Genomic DNA, 23,026 nt, shown 5'->3' on the forward strand with positions numbered 1-23,026 from the left:
TTAATATATACATAACTAAAGTCCCAGAAAAAGTGTGTGAGATGAAGAAACTATCCGAAAACTATAAACACTTAAATTTAAGCTTAACAAACTCCAAGTAGGGAAACTACAACAAGAGGCAAAATAATAATTAAAAAAAAAAAAGTAAGTGATAAAGAGAAAAATCTTAGAAGTAACCAGAAAAGAGAAAAACCTCACATTACGCATGGTGATAAAAAGGTAAGAGTAACAGCTGACTTCTTATCAGAAACAATGCAAGCCAGAAGATAGTGAAGCAAAGTAGTTTAAATACCAGAAAACAAAATGAAACCCTCAATCTATCATTTTACACCCAGAGAAAATACCTTTCAAATGTAAAGGTTTTTTTTTTTTTTTTTTTTTTTTCAGATATACAAAAAGAATTAATCATCAGCAGACCAGCCTACAAGAAATGTTAAAGGAAGTCCTTCAGACCAGGCAAAAGGGGGAAAAAAAGATTCCTGATTGAAATCATTTACATAAAAGAATGAAAAGCATCAGAAATGTTAATACATATGTAAATATAAGACTTTTAAAGAAAGAAAAAAAAGATATACAGTCAACAAACCAAGGATAGAAATAAAATTAGAATTCTAAAAGCATGCAGAAAAAAATCCAAAAGCAGGCAGAAAAAATGAAAAAGGGAACAAAGAACAGACAGAATAAATAGAAAACAAAAGCAAATTGGTAGGTTTCAGCCCAATGAACAATGATACTGAATACAGATGGTCTGGGCACCCCAACTAAAGGGCAGAAACCATCAATTTAGATAAAAAAGCAGGATCAACTCTATAAGAAACCTATTTAAAATATAAAGCACTTACAGATTAAAAGTAAAAAGACATACCATACTAACACTAATCAAAAGAAAGCTAGACAAAGTACATTTCAGTCAAAGTAGATTTCAGAGCAAAGATTATTATCAAGAGTAAAGAGGGTCATTCCATAATGATAAAAGGTGAATTCATCAAGAGGACATACAACTCTAAATGTTAATATACCTAATCACAGAGAAATAGAAAAATTGTAAAGGACAAATCCATAATTATAGTTGGTGATTTCATTTCCCTTCTCAAAATAATTGATGGAGAAAGTGGAAAGGAAATCAATAAGGATACAGAAGACATGAACAATACTGCCCATCAATTCTCTCTTTTAAATTTCGAAGAGCCCCTGTTCTGGATAGCTTATAAAGACTAATAAATGCTTATTTAAATCTAAGAAGAAAAAAACTAAAAAATTATTAGACAAGGACAAAACTTCTGAGGCTTTAAATGTGCTGGCAATCTCAGAAATATCACTCCCCACAGAAATGGCCAGCTCAAACAGTGATAGTTTTTAAAATTCAGATCTTTGGCTAACAACTAGTCATTATTTTAAAATGTACTAACATAAACTTTTGAAACATTTCTAATATTGGTAAATAAATGCAGAGTTATAAAAAAAATATATAATGTGGTATAAAAAAAAACCAAGTTTCACATTACACTCCTAATTAAGGTAAACCCCTAACCAAATTAAAACTGGTTTGATAACTTTAATTTTAAAAATAGCTATATATCTTCTGATATTATCACAGTATGAAATATAATGCCAGTGTGACATTTCATTCTTGGAGTTTAAATTTTCTACATAGGTTTTACCAGTTAGGTATCATGGCTTCCACAAACCATTTAAAGTTGAGGATTGATGTCTTAATAAAAGGCTTGACTCTTGTGAATTTCAGACATTCCCCAAATCATTTAAACTAAGTAACTCTTCACGCCCTCTGTGGAAAACTTTCAAATGTCACCTCTTGGACAAATGTGGTATCAACAATGATCATGTTGCTCTGCAATGTCAACTTAAATATAATACCTATAATTCTTAATTGATCTTAAAATATTATACAAATATCATAGCAAGTGAAATAAAGAGACTGGTTACCCTGGACAATTTCTAAAGATTAACATTAATAAAGAAATTCATATATATTTATGTAAGGGTATAAAATAAATTGAAATCAACAAAGAAAGCTTATGAATTAAACTGTCTGGAACCAGTTATTGAGAAGAAAACTGATCTTTGAGAATACAGTCTTCTCTTAATGATAAGGCTATAAAAATTACTGTGTGCCTTAGTATCCAGCCCGGCTAGCAAAGGTTCCTTATCTCCTTAGAATACTCTCACTTCCTAAGAGCCTGTTAATTTTTTGAGTTTTTGTGTTGACTTTTGTCATGTTGTTGAACGATTTTTTAACAAAAGTTTCTTGTTTCTGTATATGCTAGATTTGCTAATAATTATTATTTCTTATAGCTATGCTTTAATTACTGTCATGCCAAACTAAGACTGTAATCATTTCTTGTCTTGGGTACCGAAGACTTATGCTTATATTTCAGTATAACGACTAGTCTCTTCACAAATTTGGGCCTCAGATGAAGAAAAATAAAATGTTAAGATATATTTTACACCCAAACTATCTTCAGGGCTTCTTGATTAACTGTTATGTAGCACTATTGCGCAAGGAGGACATTAGGAGTAACTAGATACATAGCATATTCTCCACATCTTTAATTAGTTCAGCTCTCTTATGAGACCTGCTTTGTTTATCAAGCAAATGATATGGGAAGAACTATTAAATCAATAAGAGAAGCTCAACACCCTGGTCAATTATGTGTAGGCAAGGTGTAACCAATAATAAATATGGCTCAACATGTACTACTTTTCAGGATGAACAGAAACATATTAATGATTCTATGCACTGGCACAACTATGAACAAATTGATTGATAAGATTATGTTATCAACAAGTTCAAAATACTCTTAATTGTTGGCAATTTAAAAACACACATTATGAAAGTCTCTGGAGGTATCAATTCCTCTAATGCCCATGATAAGGCTCATGCCCTCAGGATAATCACTGGCTAAATCATATTAATTAGTTTCATATTTTATCCCACTAGGGGATTCCATTTTGACACTGGTAATTATTATAATAAATTAACCATCAGTCTTATTAACAGGTGGTTGCTACTTTTCCTTCAAGCTTGTCTAAAGTCCCCGGTCATAAACTGAATGTCAGAAAATAGAGTCTTTAGGAAGATCATCAAAAGACTAATTAGCCTCAGTGAGGGCTATATCTGGACTCTTGGCTATTACTGATGCTGCAGAGAATCAACTCATGGGTCAGGCTTCCTGCTCAGTGTAACCCAACACTGCCACAAAAGCAGACGGTCTGACAAATTGTACCAGGAAATTGAGTTAGTATCTATAGGACACTATATTCCAAAATTAAACATTTTGGAAAAGCATGCTGCTGACCAATGGAACAAAAATTAATTTTGCAGGACTAAATAGAATCAGAAAAAACTTAATATTTTGAGAAAATGTCTTTTTTTTTTCTTCTTAATTTTTCACTAATCCTCATGGTAGTTAGGGATACTTGGGCAAATTGCAATGAACACTCTTGGAATTCTATGTTTTTCCTACTGATCCCACAGAATTCAGGAAAAATATTCTCTGGGAAACTCTAACATAGCTTATAAACTGGCAGATTGTATTTTCCAAAACCAGATCGTATTTTTCAACAATATCTTCTATCCCATATGTTCTTTGCCAAAGTTACCATGCCACTCCCTTATCAAATGGTAGTCTATTCCTCTCCCCTTAAATCTGGGCAGACTCATGACTGCTTTGACCAACAGAGTATGGCAGTAATAATGCTACATGAATTCTGAGACCAGGCAACAAAGACATAAGCCTCTGCCTGGTTCTCTTGGAATGCTCACTCTGGGGGAAATATAGTTACCATGTGAGAAGTCCAGTAACCCTGAGATGGCTTTGCTAGAGAAGCTACATGTAGGTGTTCTAGTCAACAGTCCCAGCTAAGTCCAGCCTCTGGCCATCCCCTCTGAAGTCACTAGACCTGTAAGAGAAGCCATCTTAGATCTTCCAGACCAGACCATCCATCAGCAAAATATCACTGAGTGACCTCAGTAATGCCATGAGGAACAAAAGGATTGTCTGAGTCCTGACAAAATTCCTGACCAGAAAAACTTGTGAGCATCTAAAATGGTTGCTCCTTTACCACAGTGGTGGTTTGTTACACTGCAACAGTAGCTGGAATATAAACTGGTAAATCATTACATAAATTTAAAGATGTTAATTATATAGAAAATACAACACATATTGATTGACCTTGTCTGTAAAACTAATCAAAGCAATGGCCAAATATGCTACAACATGCATTTATTGAGTTCTTTTACTTTACATGACAATGTAATTATTTGCATTGTCTCAGTAAGAATCTATCCTTCTCCCTATCAGGATATAATTAGATAAAACAATTTTGTAACCATGACCATGCCAGAAATGTTTCATTTAATGGTAAATTTCATTTAATTAAGCATGACAAGCCCACTAGTAAGGAACAAGGATTCTCATATGTGGAAACAATGCTTCAAAGACCTTTCAGGAAACTATCCTGGGACTAGCTCACTGCCTTGTGGAGTCTGTCTTACAGGTAGTACAGAACATCACTTTCTGGAAAGCCAGGAACATTGACAAAATTGGCGATCTTGGAGTAAAAGAATATCTCTACAGTTACAGGTACTACAGACAAAACCAGTAGAGGCAAAACTGATAGGTTTTGATTCCTGGCCCTGTAACATATAAACTCTAAGTGCAACGAAGATTATTTCTAGCATTAAAGGAGCACTTTTAAAAATATGACTCATGGGGCTAGATGAGATTAACTCTCTAATCCTAACATCATGTGGTTTTAGTTTTATTAGACATAAAACAAAAAGGTCTGTAGGTGTTTACTAATGCCTCCTGTTGTCCTTATGAAAATGAAACAAGTTAAATATAACAAGGCATCATATTAATGATACTATTACTGCATCAGAAAATTGTGGAACAAACTTATTTGCTCAAATTCATATCTTAACTATACAAATTTGATTCCAAGTAAGGCCTGAAAAAGTGAAATGGACATTTTTTACCTTATCCTCTGTTTACTATAGACCAGTAAGATTTACATTTCTAAAAAAGCATTGCATTTCAAGAGAGAAAGCTATGGAGTTACAGGACCATCCAAAAGCTTTACACCCTGAGATAAGTTACAAAAAAGAGAAATCTCATGGTTTGATTTTTTTAAAATCTAAGAAAGAAATATGTAGTTTTAAAAATCAAAGCTTATTAAATTGCATCCAATCAGAAATACTGACTGTGGGCCGGGCACACAGTGGCTTACACCTGTAAGTCCACGTTTTGGGGGGGCCAAGATGGGAGGATTGCTTGAGCTCGGGAACTGGAGAGCAGCCTGGGTAACATGGCGAAACCCTGTTTCTACAAAAAAATATAAGAAAAAAAAATTAGGCTGGGAGCAGTGACTCAGGCCTGTAATCCCAGCACTTTGGCAGGCCAAGGTAGGTGAATCACATGAAGCCAGGAGTTCAAGACCAGCCTAGCCAATATGGTGAAACCCCCATCTCTACTAAAAATACAAAAATTAGCCAGGCATGGTGGCACATGCCTGTAATCTCAGTTACTCAGGAGGCTGAGGCATGAGAATTGCTTGAATTCTCCGCTGGGAGGCAGAGGTTGCAATGAGCCGAGATCGTACCATTGAACTCCGACAGAGTGAGACTTTGTCTCAATAAAAAAATTTTAAAAAATTCAGCCAAGTGTGGTGGTACAATATGAGCCTGTAGTCCCAGCTACTTGGGAGGCTGAAGTGGGAGGATTGCTCGAGCCTGGGAGGTTGAGGCCACAGTGAACCATATTTGGGCCATTGCACTCCGGCCTGCGTGACAAAGTAAGACTCTGTCTCAAAAAAAGAAAAAAAGAAAAGAAAAGAAGGAAGGAATGACTGTAAAATAATAATGTGAATTATAAATATTGCTATCTCTACAATCTGTGAACCAACAAGTTGTTCTGAAAGCTAGTCTCCTTTTTATTATGCTTTATTAAAAATAAAAATTCAGCTCAGTGTTAAAAAATTGTCTAGTTTTTTTCTTTGATGAATCAAAATTGGCAAAAATACTCAATATATGAATCATCCTGGCTAAGAATGATAATAAAATAAACTTATTACATGTGTGATGGCTTTCAGCTTGTCTTAATTAAAAGGGTGACAGGTATCCTGACAAAGAACTATAATTTCATCAAAGCAGTCAATCCTGACAAAGCACTTATCCATTGTTGGTGAAACATTTAGTGTCCTACTAAACTACATATAATCTATTCAAATTTTTTCTTAAAAACTTTGACACTGATGAGTAGGCTACCCTCCACATTCATAAAGAATTACTTCTTCATATAAAGTGCCCAAGTTTATATGATAACAGATTTCGAAGGTGAGAGCAACCAAAAAAAGTCCCGAATTTTTTCACTTGTCAAGTAATTTCCTTGTCAATCCCTCATTTCCTCTTTTTGTGTTTCAGTCACACAGGGAAGTAAGAACGATGAGTTTAACCCACTGGAGTGAGTTTAAGTGTTGGACTAGAAGAGACAAGTTATCCCAGTTAAACTGAATTGTGTGATTTGTTTCCTGACTGGGCTCTGCCTGATACAGGAATTAGTTTCAGGAGTAGGATCACAAGACATAAACCTCAAAGGACTTTTGCACTGGTTTGATTGTGTCTTGGGCTTAGACACAGTGTCAAGCCCCTTCCCAATGGGGAAATGGAACACTAGCAATCCATTATGCAATAAGTGATATGACAGTCCATCAAATTAACCCTGGCTGTTAACTGTAATGAAGTACCCATTGGAGAAGTGCCTTGAGTGACCAAATGGTGACTACATTTGAGTTTGGCAGAAACGATGCATACAAAGACTGTGCTAAGATGTGGCTTCTTCTGAATATACTGGAACACTTACAGAATAAAAACGACAAGTTCAGATCACTAAACTGTCAGCTCACATTTACCATGAGAGAACCAGAGAACTTGCATGGTAGCCCCAGTAAACAGTTTTATGTTTTATAGCCATGGAGTTTACCTTGCTAACATCAGATTTAAATGTGCCAGTTACAGAATTACAACTTAAGTTGAACTCCACAGACACCTAGTCGCATTTGAAAGCCCTGAATGAGAAAAAGTATGACCCTGAGATTTGGGATGGGGATATTTGGGCAGACTCAACTGAAACTGAGAATCCTGGACTCTCAAGCTACTCTGAACCTCCCTTTCCAGTGGAAATAGTACTAGTCTATTCTCCTGCCTGTGTCTGCCAAGATCGGTGTTCTCTGGCTTGAAGATCCTATAATAACTCTGCCATAACAGTAAGGGCAGTTTCCTAGCAAAAGAGTTCCTCTTCTCCTCAAGACCTAACTCAAATATCCCTCATGGATACCCACAATAGAAAACAATATAATACCAGATTGGGCCAAATATTTTTATGATTCACTTACTAGAGATTTAGGATTTAATGTTTAGCTCATATAGTTGGTTGACTTGGTTGGCTGACTGAAACTTGGAACTTGGACTCCATGATAGGCTACAGTTTAATGAGACTGGGAAACCATAAATTTCCTTGCATAACAAGGCTTAAGAAAATAGAAACATTAGTGCATGTACCAATGCAACTTGCACATACACAGTCCCTCCACCATTATACCTCCAAATGGGCCCAGAGGATAGGTCTTTCAGTAAAGCTCCAGTTTCATTACTGGAGTCTGTTATATGGGCAAGAGGCCATTATTCTGGCCGTTTTATCACCCTGCCAATCGCAAGACTCACCATGCTGCAACAAAATAAGAACTTCTCTACTGTTATCTCTCTAGCCCTTTGTTTCCTTTGTGGCATTCAATATAGACTGCAATTATTTATTTGTCTGTTTTTTTGTGTGCTTTTTTTTGGTTTGGTTTGTTTGTTTTTTTACCTATTTGTTTTTACTGTCTCCCTCACTTAAGTTCTTTGAGAACAGGGACTGCATGCCACCTTGTTCACCATTGTATCTTCACTGCCTAGCACAGTACCTGGTACACAGGCATTCAATAAAGATGTGTTAAAGGCATAACCAAAGAAATGCCGCGTTAGTCTTTCTTTGACAAAATTAAATACTGGTCCTTCTTTCTCCTGGAATAAATATGTTCATGCAAACATTATCCTCCCAAAGAGGTGATTTACATCTCAGTTAAAAATCTGTCTTAACTTATGAATCTCCTCTGTGTATTTTTTCAGCTTAGAACAGAAGACATAGTCTGCTGATATCACCTCTCCTATTAAATTCATATTATGCCCAGAAAAACATTTTTCAAAAATTTTAACAAGGATAAAAACTCATGCCTTTTAATAAAGGTCAATTCAATGTCTTTACCATCTGTTCCTTCATGAAAATGTTTGAACAGAATCCTGTCTTTCTCCAGAATCATATTTCTGCCAACAGTCACGTGCCACCTCATATCATGAGTTAACCAAATTCTCAAATATCATTAAAGCACATCTTCTGAGTCATTGAGCAATTTTTGTACAGGCTGCAGTACTTGCTCAAAGTGTCATGGGTAGCTTTTCTTGTTTCTGTATCGAGTAGATGGTAGATTCATTCATATCACAGCATTTCAAAATGCAACATTCCATTTAGTCAAAAGCATCTACTTTCTCCCTATGAACCTTTATTTCTAGCAACTGGTAGATGCATTCATTAAGGGCCAATTTCTAGACACACCCACAAACACAACATTTTTTAAATCACTTTAAGAGTTATTATATACAAGATTCCAAGAAGCTAAGAATGAAACAGTGCTAAGATCCAGGCAGTATGTTAAATTCTCCTACTATCTCAGTAACTACCTCGGGCTCATTAGTGTCATGGCGTTATTCAGATTCAGACCTCAGCAAAACTGCAAAATACTGTATCTCTTGGCCCTTTGGGGTTGCATTTACATAGCTGAAATCTTGAATGTTAAACTCTTCAAATGCCAAAGATATACTGTATATCTGTATACTACATGCTCAGCTTTGTAAAGATCTGTACTCTCAGCAAGGTTAACATAATTAAAAAAAAAAAAAAAAAAAAAAAAGATGTAACATACTTAATATTGGGAATCTCCAGTAAGACACTGTGAATGGTTTGGCTGTGTCCCCATCCAAATCTCATCTTTAATTGTCTCTCCCATAATTCCCACATGTTATGGGAAGGATCTGGTAAGAGATCATTGAACCATGGGGACGGGTCCCCCCATACTGTTCTCACGGTAGTGAATAAATCTCAAGAGATCTGATGGTTTTCTAGGGGAAACCCCTTTCGCTTGGTTGCATGCATCACACCCATATTCTATAATTTATGATTGCAGTTTTAGTTCTAGTAAAGTACAGCACAAACCTGACCTCAGGTAATCCACTCGCCTCAGCCTCCCGAAGTGCTGGGATTACAGGCGTGAGCCACCACCCTCAGCCTAAAATTGATGATCCATTTTTAAAGCATTCTGTGCTTTTTCATGCTCTTTCATGATATCTCTCCTTGAAAAAGAAGTTTCCTGAACTAGAAATAACTATGTCAGTACCAGATAACTGCTTGAAAACATCAATTACCTATGTATTCCTTTTGTTTGATGTGAGAACTTACTTATTTCACTGGAAACCTGGTCAAGTTTATCCTGTGATCTGCTGATAAGGACAACCTTCATTCCACGCTTTGCTAACTGAAACAGTAAAGGAGATTTGAATCACGCCTGTGCATGTCACTGAAAAACATTAATGAGCTATAAACCCCATTTTAAGAAAACCTGTCCAGATTATAGTTCAAAATAAAAAACATATAAACCCAAGTGTAATGAAGACACAATCTAAAATAGAGATTTGACCAAAAAACTTCCCTAAAAAGTTATCTTTCTAAATCAAGCTAGTATTTCAATGTCAAAGGGTTTTAGAAGGAGGGGAGACTTTTACTTTTTCATTTTATACCATCTATAGATGTTTGGGTTTTTTAAACCGTTAAGTGTCTACTACTTCCATAATTTAAAAATTAGCTTTAAAAAAGTTTTTGTGCCAAGCACAGTGGTTCACACCTGCAATCCCAGCATTTCAGGAGGCCAAAGTGGGAGAATTGCCTAAGCCTGGGAGTCCAAAACCATCCTGGGTAACATAGTAAAATCCCATCTCTACAAAAAATTTAAAAAAAAATTTTTTTTTAATTATCTGGGTGTGGTGGCACATGCCTATATTTCCAGCTCCTCAGGAGGCTGAGGTGGGAGGATCACCTGAGCCCAGGAAGTCTAGACTGCAGTGAGCCATGATTGCACCCACCCTACACTCCAGCTTGGGCAACAGAGCGAGACTCCATCTCAAAAAAAAAAAAAAAAAGTTTTGTTGCAGAATGGATATCTAAAACAAACATCAGAGGACTGGCAAAGGAAACTACTATTAAAATGTTAAAAATTCCTAAAAATATAATTATTTTTATAATTTTAAGTTTTTAAAATAATTTTAAAAATTAAGTTTTTAAATTATTTTAACCTTACTTTATGGACCATGGCAAACTAAAGAAGTTAATTGAATAAATTAATGAAGAATTTCCTGAGGAACACCTTCTGTGTACATACCCAGCATGTGTAAATATTGTATATAATGAAAAAGATTTACACAAATGTGGTTACTATCCCAGGACACATAAATGTAGTAGTAGAGGGAAAAAAGCACTAATCTGCACAAAACTATTTAGTGAAATATTCTAGACAGAATATAAATGAGCAATAAATTAGGTGCTATGAACTAAAAGTGATTTAGCAAACTAATATTCCAGTCTTAAATCCTAAAGTCAGGGTTTATTAAGTAGTGAGTGATATCGCAAATGAAGCTATGGAAGAACATTTTTTATAAAAATAAAAAGGTTGGTGATGATTTGCAAAATTAATCTGCTATAACTCCACTAAAAAAACCATTAGCCCATACTGATACTTTCTTTTAAAAAATTAATAGGGTAAGAGGGATAAGGAAAAGCTTTTATAGAAAAATACCATCTTAATAAATGTAGGAGAGACAGCATTATAAACAAATCACTTTTTTTTTTTTTTTGGAAATGGAGTCTCGCTCTGTCACCCAGGCTGGAGTGCCACGGTATGATCTCAGCTCCCTGCAACCTCCACCTCCTGGGTTCAAGTGGTTCTCCTGCGTCAGCCTCCTGAGTAGATGGGATTACAGGCACCCACCATCACGCCCAGCTAATTTTTGTATTTTTAGTAGAGATGGAGTTTCACCATGTTGGCCAGGCTGGTCTTGAACTCCTGACCTCAGGTGATCCACCCACCTCGGCCTCCCAAAGTGCTGGGATTACAGGTGTGAGCCACTGCACCTGGCCAAAAATCACCATTTTTTCACCACCATGGTAATAATCAATGTAGGCAAAAACTGTCAATGAATCCTAACACCATTGGATAAAAGATTCTTGGGAAATAATATATTTATACAGGCTCAAAGTGTCATTCCACATATTCCTTATTAATTACATTTATAATCAATAATGGGACAAATGAAACTTCTTGTGCCTCCTACTAAGATGAACTCAGAAGGATAAACCTGTGTAGCCTTCCCGATGAAAACATGCTTTTCCTGAATCTAATGAGAAAACAAAGAGACAAATCCAAATTTGTCTGCAAGACAGCTAACCTGGATTTTTCAAAAATGGCATTCTTATAAAAGAAAAATAAGGCTAACTTATTCTTTTAGATTAATGGAGACTAAGAGACATGACACCAAATGCAGTGCATAATCCTTACCTGGATCTTGGAACAACAACAATAAAAAAAGAGCTTAAAAGGAGGTATTGGGGCAACTGGAAACCTGCATAAGGGCTGTATGTCATACAATAGTATTGTGTCACATTAAACTTCCTATTGTGACCAATGTATTGGGGCTGTAAGGGTGAATGTTTTAGTTCTTAGAAGATTCATCCTGGAATATTTAGGGGTGAACTGTTATGTCTATAACTAACTTACAAATGGTCCAGCAAAATAATTAATAATAATAATAAAGTAAATTAAATGTGTCAAATCTTAACAATCAGTGAATCCAGGTGAAGAGTATACAGGTGTTTGTTAACATTCTTGCAGCTTTTCTGTAGTTTTGATATTCTTCCAAATAAAAAGCTGGAAAAATTAAAATTAACAAAAAGACTTTTTGAGAATGATAAATGGAAGATCCAGTGAATCTGCTGGGATCCTTATAAGAATCACCCCACTGTTCCAGATAACTTCACCATAGGCTGTAGGTGCCTTCTCAGGGACCAGAAGACAGAGAAACTTGCCTAAAGAATACTGCCCCGGCTCCTGCTTTGTACAACAGTCTTCAAACTATGATGCTCTCCTGTTCTTTAATTTCATTGTAGAGAATCTGAACCCTTTGCCTGTGTCTATCAATACCTGTCTGTTAATCACAGTCCTTCTTGTGAAAATGATGTCATGGACTAGCCTAGAAATGTAACCACCTATAATAATATTTTCATTTTTTGGAAAATAGTTCAAAATAATTGACTTTCAAATCTGAAGATTGTACACACTTACATGATATAAAATAAAATTACACTAAATTGTTCCCAGTTCCAACTACCCAGTACAGTCAGAAAGTTTTATACTTATTTTACACGAAATTCGTTTCAAAAAATTGCGTCTGTTTAAGCAAATACGGTATTTCCAACAAGGTAGAAACAAAAAGCATCTGTTGTACCACACAACATTGTATTTGTGTTTTTTACTTCAAAAATCAAAACTACTGTAAGAAATCATCCCATATTTATTCTTAGTTTTTATATCAAAAGGAAAGATCTTGAAAATCACCTACCTCTTCTGCATATGATTTTCCAATTCCATCAGTACCACCTGTGACAACTGGGAAAGGGAAAAAAGCAATAGTTTAGTCTAAGAATTACAATGAAGAACTGGTCATAGTTAGGACCCACCAATTACATACAAGAGGACCAGTGTGATACTTTGAGGTAAAAGACAGAACAATACCAGTGGTTCAAATCTAAGGCTGAATACACACTGCAATAGCTAAAATTTTAAAAAGACTTCAAAACCAAGTGTTAAAAAGAATGTGTTGTGACTGGACTCTCACACATTGATGGTGGCACTGTGAATTGGTACAATTATTTTGGAAAATACTATTTGCCAATATGTTCAGAACTAAAAATATGCCTACCTTAACCCACCAATTCTCAAGAGATAGAAATGAATATCTACCCAAAGAATGTTCACGGCAGCTTAGTTAATGCATAGTAGGTAAATGCAACTAAATATTAATCAACAGAAGAATAAGTAAGTTGAGATATAGACAAATAATGGAATACTAAACAGCAGTAAAAAAGAACTACTGATACATGCAAAACATGAATGAATCTCTAAGACATTACAAAAGCCTGCCATAAAAATGTAAGTTCAAGAAAAGGTAAAACTAATCTATGGTTATAGAAGTTAGAATACTGGTTACCTCTGGATAGTGGGGTAGATAACAGGGAAGGGCAATACAGGAATCTTCTGGGATACAGGAAATATTCTGTATATTTTTAGGGTGGCAGTTACCACTGTGTGTGTGTAGATTCACTGAGCTATACACCTAAGTACATACTTACTGTATATATCTTCATAAGCTGCTTTTTAAAACAAAGGGTAGTAAAAGTAAATAGAAAATGATTTAATTATTCTATGATAAACCATATTTACCTTACAACCTCAAAACCTTTATGTAGCAGAAACATTTGAAAATTATATAGGGCAGGCTATACTATGATATCTTATCTCTGGAATACTAGAATCATGTTACATGTTCAAAGCACAGATGTCTGCTTCTCTAAATATGAGTTTTTCCAAAACATTTACAGATTTTAAAAAACAAGTTATGGTGTAAAGTAGGATTTTCTTGTATTTGTCCACTTCTTTCAAATTATACAAGATGGTCCCTAATTTTACTATTTAGAAATATCATTCATATTCTCCCTAGCCATATCTCGCAGAATCTTATAGACTTTCATCATGTTCTTGCTTAGCTGATATCTTTCCAGAATAAAAAAAAAAAAAAAAAGAATAAAAAAGTTGAAATATCTAGAGAACAGTATAACAAACCCCTAGGTATCCATAGCCCAGCTTCACCTTGAGGTTAACCTTGCTTCATCTAACATCCCCTCCTGCTTCCTCTCACACTGGATTATTTTGAAGTAAAAACATTACGTCACTTCATTCATAACTATTACAGTATGTTTCTGCTATTAAAAATAAACACAATATCATTATCTCATTCCTAAAATTATAACAATTCCTTGACATCCAATATGTAATCACTATAAATTCTGCCAAATGTTTCAAAAAACTTTTAACAATTGTTCCAATCAGAATTCAATAGGTTCCATAATAGAATTTGTTAATATGTCAATTAGCCATGTCTATAACCCCTCTCCCCTTTCTTCCCTTCACCCTCTCAATTTATTGGTTTAAGATATTAGGTCATAGGTTTGTGCTTTCTCAGCCTGTCCTTGATATCATTTAACATGTTCCTCTGTCCCATGGTGGTTGGATATAGATATTGATCAAATTCAGGTTTGGTTTTTTTGGTAGGAGTACTTCATAAGGGATAATGCATTTTTACATCAAGAAGCATATGTCTGGTTATCTTTTGTTTTGTTATATTAACAGCAACTGCTGGTCACCACTGAGATCCATTATTTCATTAGGGGTTGCAAAATGGTGGTATTAGAGTTCAATCATTAATCTTCACCTATTAGCTGGAATATTTCCAGAGACAAATTATTCCTCATTAGTTAGTTACCATGATATATAGATTGCATAAGAACACAAGATAAATGTTGGAAATTTTTTTGCCTTCATCGGTTTTCAAAATAAATTGGTACTCTGGCATCTTCCAAAGGTAACCCATGTGTTTTTGTCACTATTGTCCTGTTTATAGAAAACATTAGTAACTAACAGATTTAAATACTTGTGGGAGAACCTAACTACAGAAAACTGAGCATCTTATGAAATCTCCTCCAACCTCATGATCAATTTGTAACTTTAATTTTTCTTTTTTTTTTTTTAATTTCAACTTTTATTTTACATATAGAGGGTACATGTGCAGGTTTGTTACATGGGAATAATGCTTGATGCTGAGGTTTTGGGTATATATCCCACCACACAGGGAGTGAGGATAGTACCCAATAGGTAGTTTTTCAACTCGCCCCCTTTCCTTCCACTCTCCCTAGGCCACAGTGTCTATTGTTCCTATATTTATTTCCACGTGTGCTCAATGTTTAGCTCCCACTTATAAGTAAGAACATGCAGTATTTGGTCTTCTGTTCCTGTGTTAATTTGCTTAAGATTATGGCCTCTAGTTTCATCTATGTTGCTACGAAGGACATGATTTTATTCTTTTTTATGGCTGTGTAGTATTCCATGGTGTATATGTACCACATTTTCTTTATCCAATCTACCATTGATGGGCACCTGGACTGATTCCATGTCTTTGGTATTGTGAATAGTGTAGCAATGAGCATAATTTTCTGTAACTTTTCATCTCCTGACTGTTTTTAGAGGCACAGGAATCCAAATTTTATACTGTATTCTTGCTATTGATTCACTAACGTTTCTTAAGTGATGGATAAACATATTCTAATTGTTTCCAATTTTCTCCTCTTCCTTTTCTCTGTGATAAACTTTTCTCCCCTCTCCAAGATCCCAGAGCTGTTGGGGACCAGCCTCAACACCACCCGTAGGGTACCCAAAGTCCAGTGGCGATGAAGAAATGAGAAGAGACAGGTCAAGAGGGCATAAAGAGTTGGGGTCAGGAGGCCAACTGCAAAATGAAGGCTACAAAAGGCTCAGAGCTCTGGTCTCCACACTTTTAATTTAGTACAATCACTTAAATCTAAGAAGCAGATGTTCAGGGTGAAGCGGTGAAAGGGAGGCAGTGCGTCATATGCATAATCTAGCAGTGGCGGTTTAAGTGAATCTCCTTTGTGCTCCAACAGCATATCTTTAACTTATCAGAGAGTAGCTGGTGGGAGCGAACTTAATTAGGAGCCTGCATATCTGTCCACATTCCAGTGCTTCAAAGGAGTGTCTTTCTCCTTGAACACAGTGTTTACAGATAAGAGAGCAGGTCTTGCTCTGAGCATGGGAACATAATGGCAATTAGGAGGCTTTCCTCCTCAGAGGCCTCTTGTGGCTTTCCACAACTTATTGTCCCATATTTTTATGGCCAGTTTATGCAGGCACCCCACAAGCCCTTTTCTCCACACAGAACCTCACCTCCTACCCTCTTCCATCAAAGCCTTACTGAAGATCCATCAACTCCACTGTTCTAGATCACTTTACGCAAAAGAAAACTTCCTCTTTCTAAACTCCCACAACACTTGACACATCTTTATGTCGATGGCACTTTACCACTCTCTTTTGAATTGTATTTCCTAACATCTACATGTCTTAATTCTTCTGTAAGATTCTAGGCTCCTTGCTAGGCAACGTGCACAAGGTAGGTGTTCAGTAGACATTTGTTGAGTGTTTGAATGATGATTGGCATTTAGTTGGTCTAAAAAATTGCAAAACATGCAAGACTTGGATTGTTTTCCTGACAACCTGGTTTCTCAAAAGTCTTTATTTACAAGTACAGTATGTTTTACTTTCCTACACTAACACCTATTAGCCACTGACCTATTTACAAATCCTATTGGTAACTAGATTATTCTGCATTAAGCCTACAACTGTGGAGCAAGCAAACCACATACAGTCAGCAGCTGCATAACAATGTTTCGGTCAACGAAGGACCACATATACATCTCTGGTCTCCTAAGATTACAATGGAGCTGAAAAACTCCTTTCACATAGTGACACTGTAGCTGTCATAACGTTGTAACGTAATGCATTAATCACGTGTTTGTGGTCATGCTGGTGTAAACAAACCTACTACTATGCCAGTGATAGAAAGGTAGAACACATACAATTATATATAACATATAACGCTTGATAATCATAATAAACAACTATGCTCCTGGGTTATGTATTTACTATAATACTATACTTTTTCACATTAGAGTATACTCTCTCTGCTTTATAGAAAAAAAAGTTAACTGTAAAACAGCCTCAGGCAGGTCGTTCAGGAGATACTCCAGAAGAAGGCACTGTTACCATAGGAGATGGCAGCTCTATGTCTGTGATTGTGTCTGAAGACCTTCCAGTGGGACAAGATGTGGAGGTAAAACACACTGATATTGAGGATCCTGACCTGGTGTTGGCCCAGGCCAATGTGTATGTTTTATATCTTTGTATTTAACAAAAAAGCTTCAAAAGTAAAAAATAAAAATTTAAAAATTAAAAATGGAATAAGGATATAAAGAAGATATTTTTGTACAGTATACAATGTGTTTCTTTTTTAAGCTAAGTGTTATTACAAAAGTCCAAAAGATAAGCAAGATAAGTTTATAAAGTAAAAGGGTTACAGTAAGCTAATTTATTATTAAAGAAAAATTTTTAAAATAAATTCAGTATAGCCCACATATTAAGTGTTTATAAAGTCTACAGTAGTATACAGTAATATCCTAGGCCTTCACATTCACTCACCACTCACTCACTCACTTACCCAGAGAAACTCCAGTCCTGCAAGTTCCATTCACACTAAGCGTCCTATACAGATGTGCCATTTGTAAACTTTTGTTTGTTTAAGAGTCAGGGTCTTGCTCTGTCACCCAGGCTGGAGTGCAATGGTGTGATCATAGCTCACTACAGCCTCTCACTGTTGGGCTCAAGTGATCCTCTTGCCTTAGCCTCCTGTGTAGCTACAGGCACATGCTACCATACCTGACCAGCTGTTTTTTTTTTTGTTTTTTTTTTGTTTTTTTTCCTGTAGAGACCAGGTCTTACTATGTTGAACTCATGGCCTCAAGCAATGCTCCCACCTCGGCCTTCCAAAGGCTGGGATTATAGGCATGAGACACCATCCTTGGCCCTTTTTAATCTTTTGCACCATATTTTTACTGTACTTTTCTACATTTGATATATTTAGATACACAAATATCACTGTGTTACAACTGCCTATTCAGTATAGTAACATGCTATTATATATAGGTTTGTAGCCTAGGAGCTTTAGACCATACCATATAACCTAGGTATGTACAGTAGGCTAAACCGTCTAGATTTGTAGAAGTACACTCTGTTGATGTTTGCACAACAAAATTGTCTAGCAACACATTTCTCAGAATGTATCCCCACCATTAAGTGACATATGACTATATATGATTACAGCAATGAATTGATGGCAGTGTCATCAGAATTCTCGGATTAAGGGCTCAGAAATCTCTTAATGAGAATATGCTGAAGAATGAAACTATGTAAAGTCACTCAGTACTGTGCATCTAAAAATTTAACTGGAATCTCTTTCAAAAGAATACAGATAACTGTTGCATGTACGTATCCATGTTTAAAATTGCCAACTCTGGGTTGATCTAAAAACCAGCATACCATAAAACTAAAACCAGTCTTAGAAAGGCCAGAATATGCCAGGTCTAGAGATTCTGAAATCCGCCTCATGTAAATTGTCTTCCTTTTCCCGATTCTCCAGTTGTTGGAGTTTGTAATGGATACTGTTAGTGCATCAGCCAGATCCTCCCTTCTGGCACAGAGGTACTCAATCAATCCTTTCTTGCCAGGAGTGTTAACTGCTGCCAGTAACTGCTCTCAGCCAAAGGGGGGCTGCCTTGCTCCCATGGGCAGTACATGTCTCTTGGCGAGGCCACACTCAGGGACAAAGGTTGGGCTCCCTTACCTCACTTAGGCATCTCTCTAGAGCCATCCTACATTCAGGGCCAATGGTATCAGCTACAACCTTTGCCACAACTGCATCACAGTTCGACTTCTCCCTCTGCTCAATTCTGCTTCTTTTGCTTCCTCACAGGTATTATGCCTGAGAACATTCCTGAATACACCTCACATACACATGAACCAATATTGATACAATTAATGAAAGTCCATATCTTATTCAGATTTACTTACTTGTTACTGAATGTCCTTTTTCTGATCTAGGATCCCATCCAGAATATCACACCACATTTAGTCATCATGTCTCCTTATATGACAGTTTAAAAGACAACATTTTTAAATTGTGTATATCTTTTTATAAAAAGTCTATTTTCTAACCACACGCATAATAGCTTAACTGGGTATAGAATTCTAAGCAGGAAATCATTTTTAACAAAAAAATTTTAGACAACTCTCCGTTGTCTTCTAACACAAGTATCATTTTAAAATGTTTCACCATTCTTATTTCCCACCATTTCTAAGTAACCTGCTTTTTTTTGTCACTGGGGCTTTTACAATTATTACTTAGTCTATAGGACTCCATCATGAAAACGTACCCAAATGAGTGGGTGTTTTTCCATTCACTGGTGCTAGGCATTGGTGGGTCTTAAAATTCATGATCTGCAGTTCTGAAAAGTTTCTTGGGTTAATTGTTTGATAATATCTGCCTCACATTTTTCTCTTCCTAGAATCCCTATAGATTTGAATTTGGACTTAATAGTTTCTCTCTTAATCTTACTTTTCTTTTTGCTCTACTTTCCTGTAAATTTCTTCAACTTTATCTTCCAAACCATCTATGTACTTTTTAAATGTAGGTTGTCAATTTTTCTGCTTTGAAGAATCTTCCATATTCTGACTGCTCTTTTGAACACTCTCACTCTCTCGCTTTTAACAGCATCTTGTTCTTATTATAGATGCATTATCTAATCTCTGAGGATATTAATTACAGTTTGTTTACATATTTATGTTTTCTTCTACTCTATATTTTGTTCCTCTAAGTTCCTTCCTGATTGTTTTGGTCACTCTCATCTTGGCTGCATTAAAATATTGATTAGAGTTCATAGGTGAGGTGATTACACCGTGGCCCTCAATACAACTCAATCAATGGGCCAATCAGCTTTTTCATCGGGGAATCCACAAAAGTCTATATGTGTCTCTTCTCTGTGGGCCTTCAGTGTCTCTTAAAAAGCATTCCCTAATTTCCAGTCTTCTGGCTGCTGGGCAGTTATTAGTTTGCAGGTGTTTTACTTATCCTCTGTTCTCAGTCAGGTGTCTCATCTTAGGGCTTCTGCTGCTTAATTTCCCTGAGTTTCAAGCACATCTGCCCCACGCCTGTCTTTTGAGGTACCTGATAATTCCAATTCCTGTGCCGTTCTGGGATCCAAGGGACAAACCTGCTTGTTTCCCAATGGTGGCCCCACTATGAGGACTCAGTTGTCTGCTCTAGAAGTCAGTTACCACTCCACCCCCTTCAATAGCTGTGACTGGGGGTGAAGGATGACAGAAGTTCCCTAGTTGCATCAAAATGGAGCTTTCCATTTCTTATTCTTCTGACTTTTAGGGAACATTTCCAAGAGATGAAAGGCCAAAAGTATTGCTACTTCATCATTTTAAAACTAGAAGCACCCAAGGTTCCTCTTAAGCATATTATACCAAAGTACACTAACTTTAGTTGAGAATGATGCTAAACACACTTAGAAAGATTTATGCCCAGCAAGAACATTTTTTCCTATCTCCTGTTAGCAACTATCAAATTTAAACGAAACTAACAGCCTTCAGAAACTATTATGTGTATGACTATCGAGAATACAATGGTTCACATTCGATATTAGATATTCTATAAATTACCCACTTCATGGTTAGGACTTTAAATATAAGCAGAAACAATATGATTACATTATACAAATATTAAAAATATAACCTCTGATACTTCAGATAAAAATATCATTTTTCCATTTTCTCATACTTCTCAAAACCAAATGCAACATTGCCCAGTTACATGTAAGTCAAATATTACCTCATAAGTAAATATTTTTTCTGAGAAAACAGAAAAGTGCAAAAATTATTTATGGGCACAAAAAAAAAAAAAAAAAAGCAAAACTGGAAATCCAGGGCCTCTCTTAGGCATCTCTATAGCACCACTGTAGTTCTACAATAATTAGTGTTATATACAGTGGTTAGGCATTGGGATACCAAGTGTCATTTCCCCAGCAAAGGAAATGACAAAGCCTATAGATCTACAAGTTGCATGATGGGTAATGTATTATATTTGCAATAACGTACAAACATACCCAAGTTTAAGCCAATTATGAAAGAACAACTCTTACTCAACAAACATGGAAAAAATTCAAATTTGTTTAAGACAGTGGGAACAAGGATTGTCCTGCTTTTGGTTTTAAAGGTATTTTCATGGGGCACAGTGGCTCATCCCAAAACTTTGGGATGCTGAGGTGGGAGGAATGCTTGAGCCCAGGAGTTCAAGACCAGCCTGGGCAACACAGTGAGACCCTGTTTCTGCAAAAAAACCTCAAGAAAATTAGCCAGTATGGTGGCACACACCTATAGCCCCAGCTACTTGGGAAGCTGAGGCAGACAGATCCTCTGAGCCTAGGAAGTTGAGGATGAAGTGAGTTATGACTGTGGCACCGTACTCCAACCTCAGTGACAGAGTGAGACCCTGTCTCAATTAAAAAAAAAAAAAAAGATATTTCCTTTGCCTTAAAGCTATATATCTTCCAACAGTAGTAGCAGAGATAGTAGCTGTAGTTGGATAGAAAATCCCTCAGTTGCCGGGCACGGTGGCTTACACCTGTAATCCCAGTACTTTGGGAGGCCCAGGCGGGTGGATCACGAGGTCAGGAGATCGAGACCATCCTGGCTAACAAGGTGAAACCCCGTCTCTACTAAAAATACAAAAAAATTAGCCAGGCTTGGTGGCGGGCGCCAGTAGTCCCAGCCGCTCGGGAGGCTGAGGCAGGAGAATGGAGTGAACCCAGGAGGCAGAGGTTGCAGTGAGCCGAGGTCGCGCCACTGCACTCCAGCCTGGGCGACACAGCGAGACTCCGTCTCAAAAAAAAAGAAAATTCCTCAGTTACGTTCAATAATTTTTTATTTTTATAAAATAATAGTGTGATTTTCACTATTTTAAAATTAAACTATATTATCTGGGGAGTCAATTCATCATCATAAATTTTAGAAAGGTAAACCAAAGCATAACATCTCAAATCAAAAGTCTATTGATAGTTGCTTCTGGGGGATTAGGGAAAGACGGGAAAGAGATTACTTTTTATCATTATTTTAACTCTTTGCATTTTTTTAACCATGTACATGTACTGCATTTTTTTTAAGTCCTTTGCTACTATGAATAGAAAAATGGTGTAAACTGAGCCAGCAAACTCATCTACTCCAATTTCCCAAAATCAGGGTAGTATTGCTTAAATTAGTGTTTCTCAAGGCCACTTAAGTTTTCTTAAAACCGAATTTTTTTTCTTAAAATTTAATAGAAAATTTGATTACTTAATTACTGTTTAATTACTACTTATAAAGGACCATCAGTTTCAATTAACATAGACTATTAGTATGAAAAACATATGAATGCCAAAATTGAAAAATATTAATCAATGTGGTACCTAAGATCATCTCTTGGTTGATCTTTGGGAAACACTGATCTAAACACTCCCACCCTTATAATACCAATTTTCAATAACAACCAAATAAAACAAAGACCAGCTTCCAAGTCATCCAAATCAGAAGTACTGCTTGTTTTTTTGTGGTTTCTTAAAATGAAAAAACAAAGCATTCACAGCAACATTGAAATGATAAGATACAATATACAAAATCTACCCTGGGGATGCCATCCTTTCTGTGTTAAATGCATATCTGGGCCAGAGCCTGCTGGTTGCCTTCCTTAATACCTATTCTACCCTTTTTCCTTTGCAGGAGAATACTGATTTTTAACCCACCATATTGTGGCCTGGAATAAAGACTTATATTCCAACCTCCCTACCAGCTAGCAGTGGCCATATGATTAATTTCAGGGAAATTAATAAGGTTGTGAAGGACTTTGAAAAAGGTTGCTTAATGGAAGCTGACTTGGCAGAGAGAGGTCCCTTTTGCCCTTCATCTAGCCAGTTCTGAAGTGATGGCTATAGCTGCAGCAGTCTCTTGAACCATGAAGTAATCTTAGGGTTGAAGCCATGGACTAAGATAATGGAACAGAATCATAGAAATCAAGGTCCCTGATAACACTACT

The 23,026-nt window shown here is 36.2% G+C and overlaps 1 protein-coding gene across 1 annotated transcript in view; it reads right to left on the minus strand.

The window, feature by feature from the left end:
* The window catches only part of HSD17B12 (hydroxysteroid 17-beta dehydrogenase 12), a 167,831-nt gene that overhangs the window by 84,850 nt on the left and 59,955 nt on the right, over window positions 1-23,026 (minus strand). Inside the window, exons 2-3 of the mRNA XM_023215816.3 lie at window positions 12,779-12,825; window positions 9,570-9,645 (exon numbers count right to left, since the gene is read on the minus strand). Of these exons, the coding sequence (XP_023071584.1) occupies window positions 9,570-9,645; window positions 12,779-12,825 (123 nt within the window). The remainder of the gene's footprint in view (window positions 1-9,569; window positions 9,646-12,778; window positions 12,826-23,026) is intronic.

This window comes from Piliocolobus tephrosceles, chromosome 13, assembly GCF_002776525.5.
Source record: "Piliocolobus tephrosceles isolate RC106 chromosome 13, ASM277652v3, whole genome shotgun sequence".
In the NCBI taxonomy this organism is placed as follows: Eukaryota; Metazoa; Chordata; class Mammalia; order Primates; family Cercopithecidae; genus Piliocolobus; species Piliocolobus tephrosceles.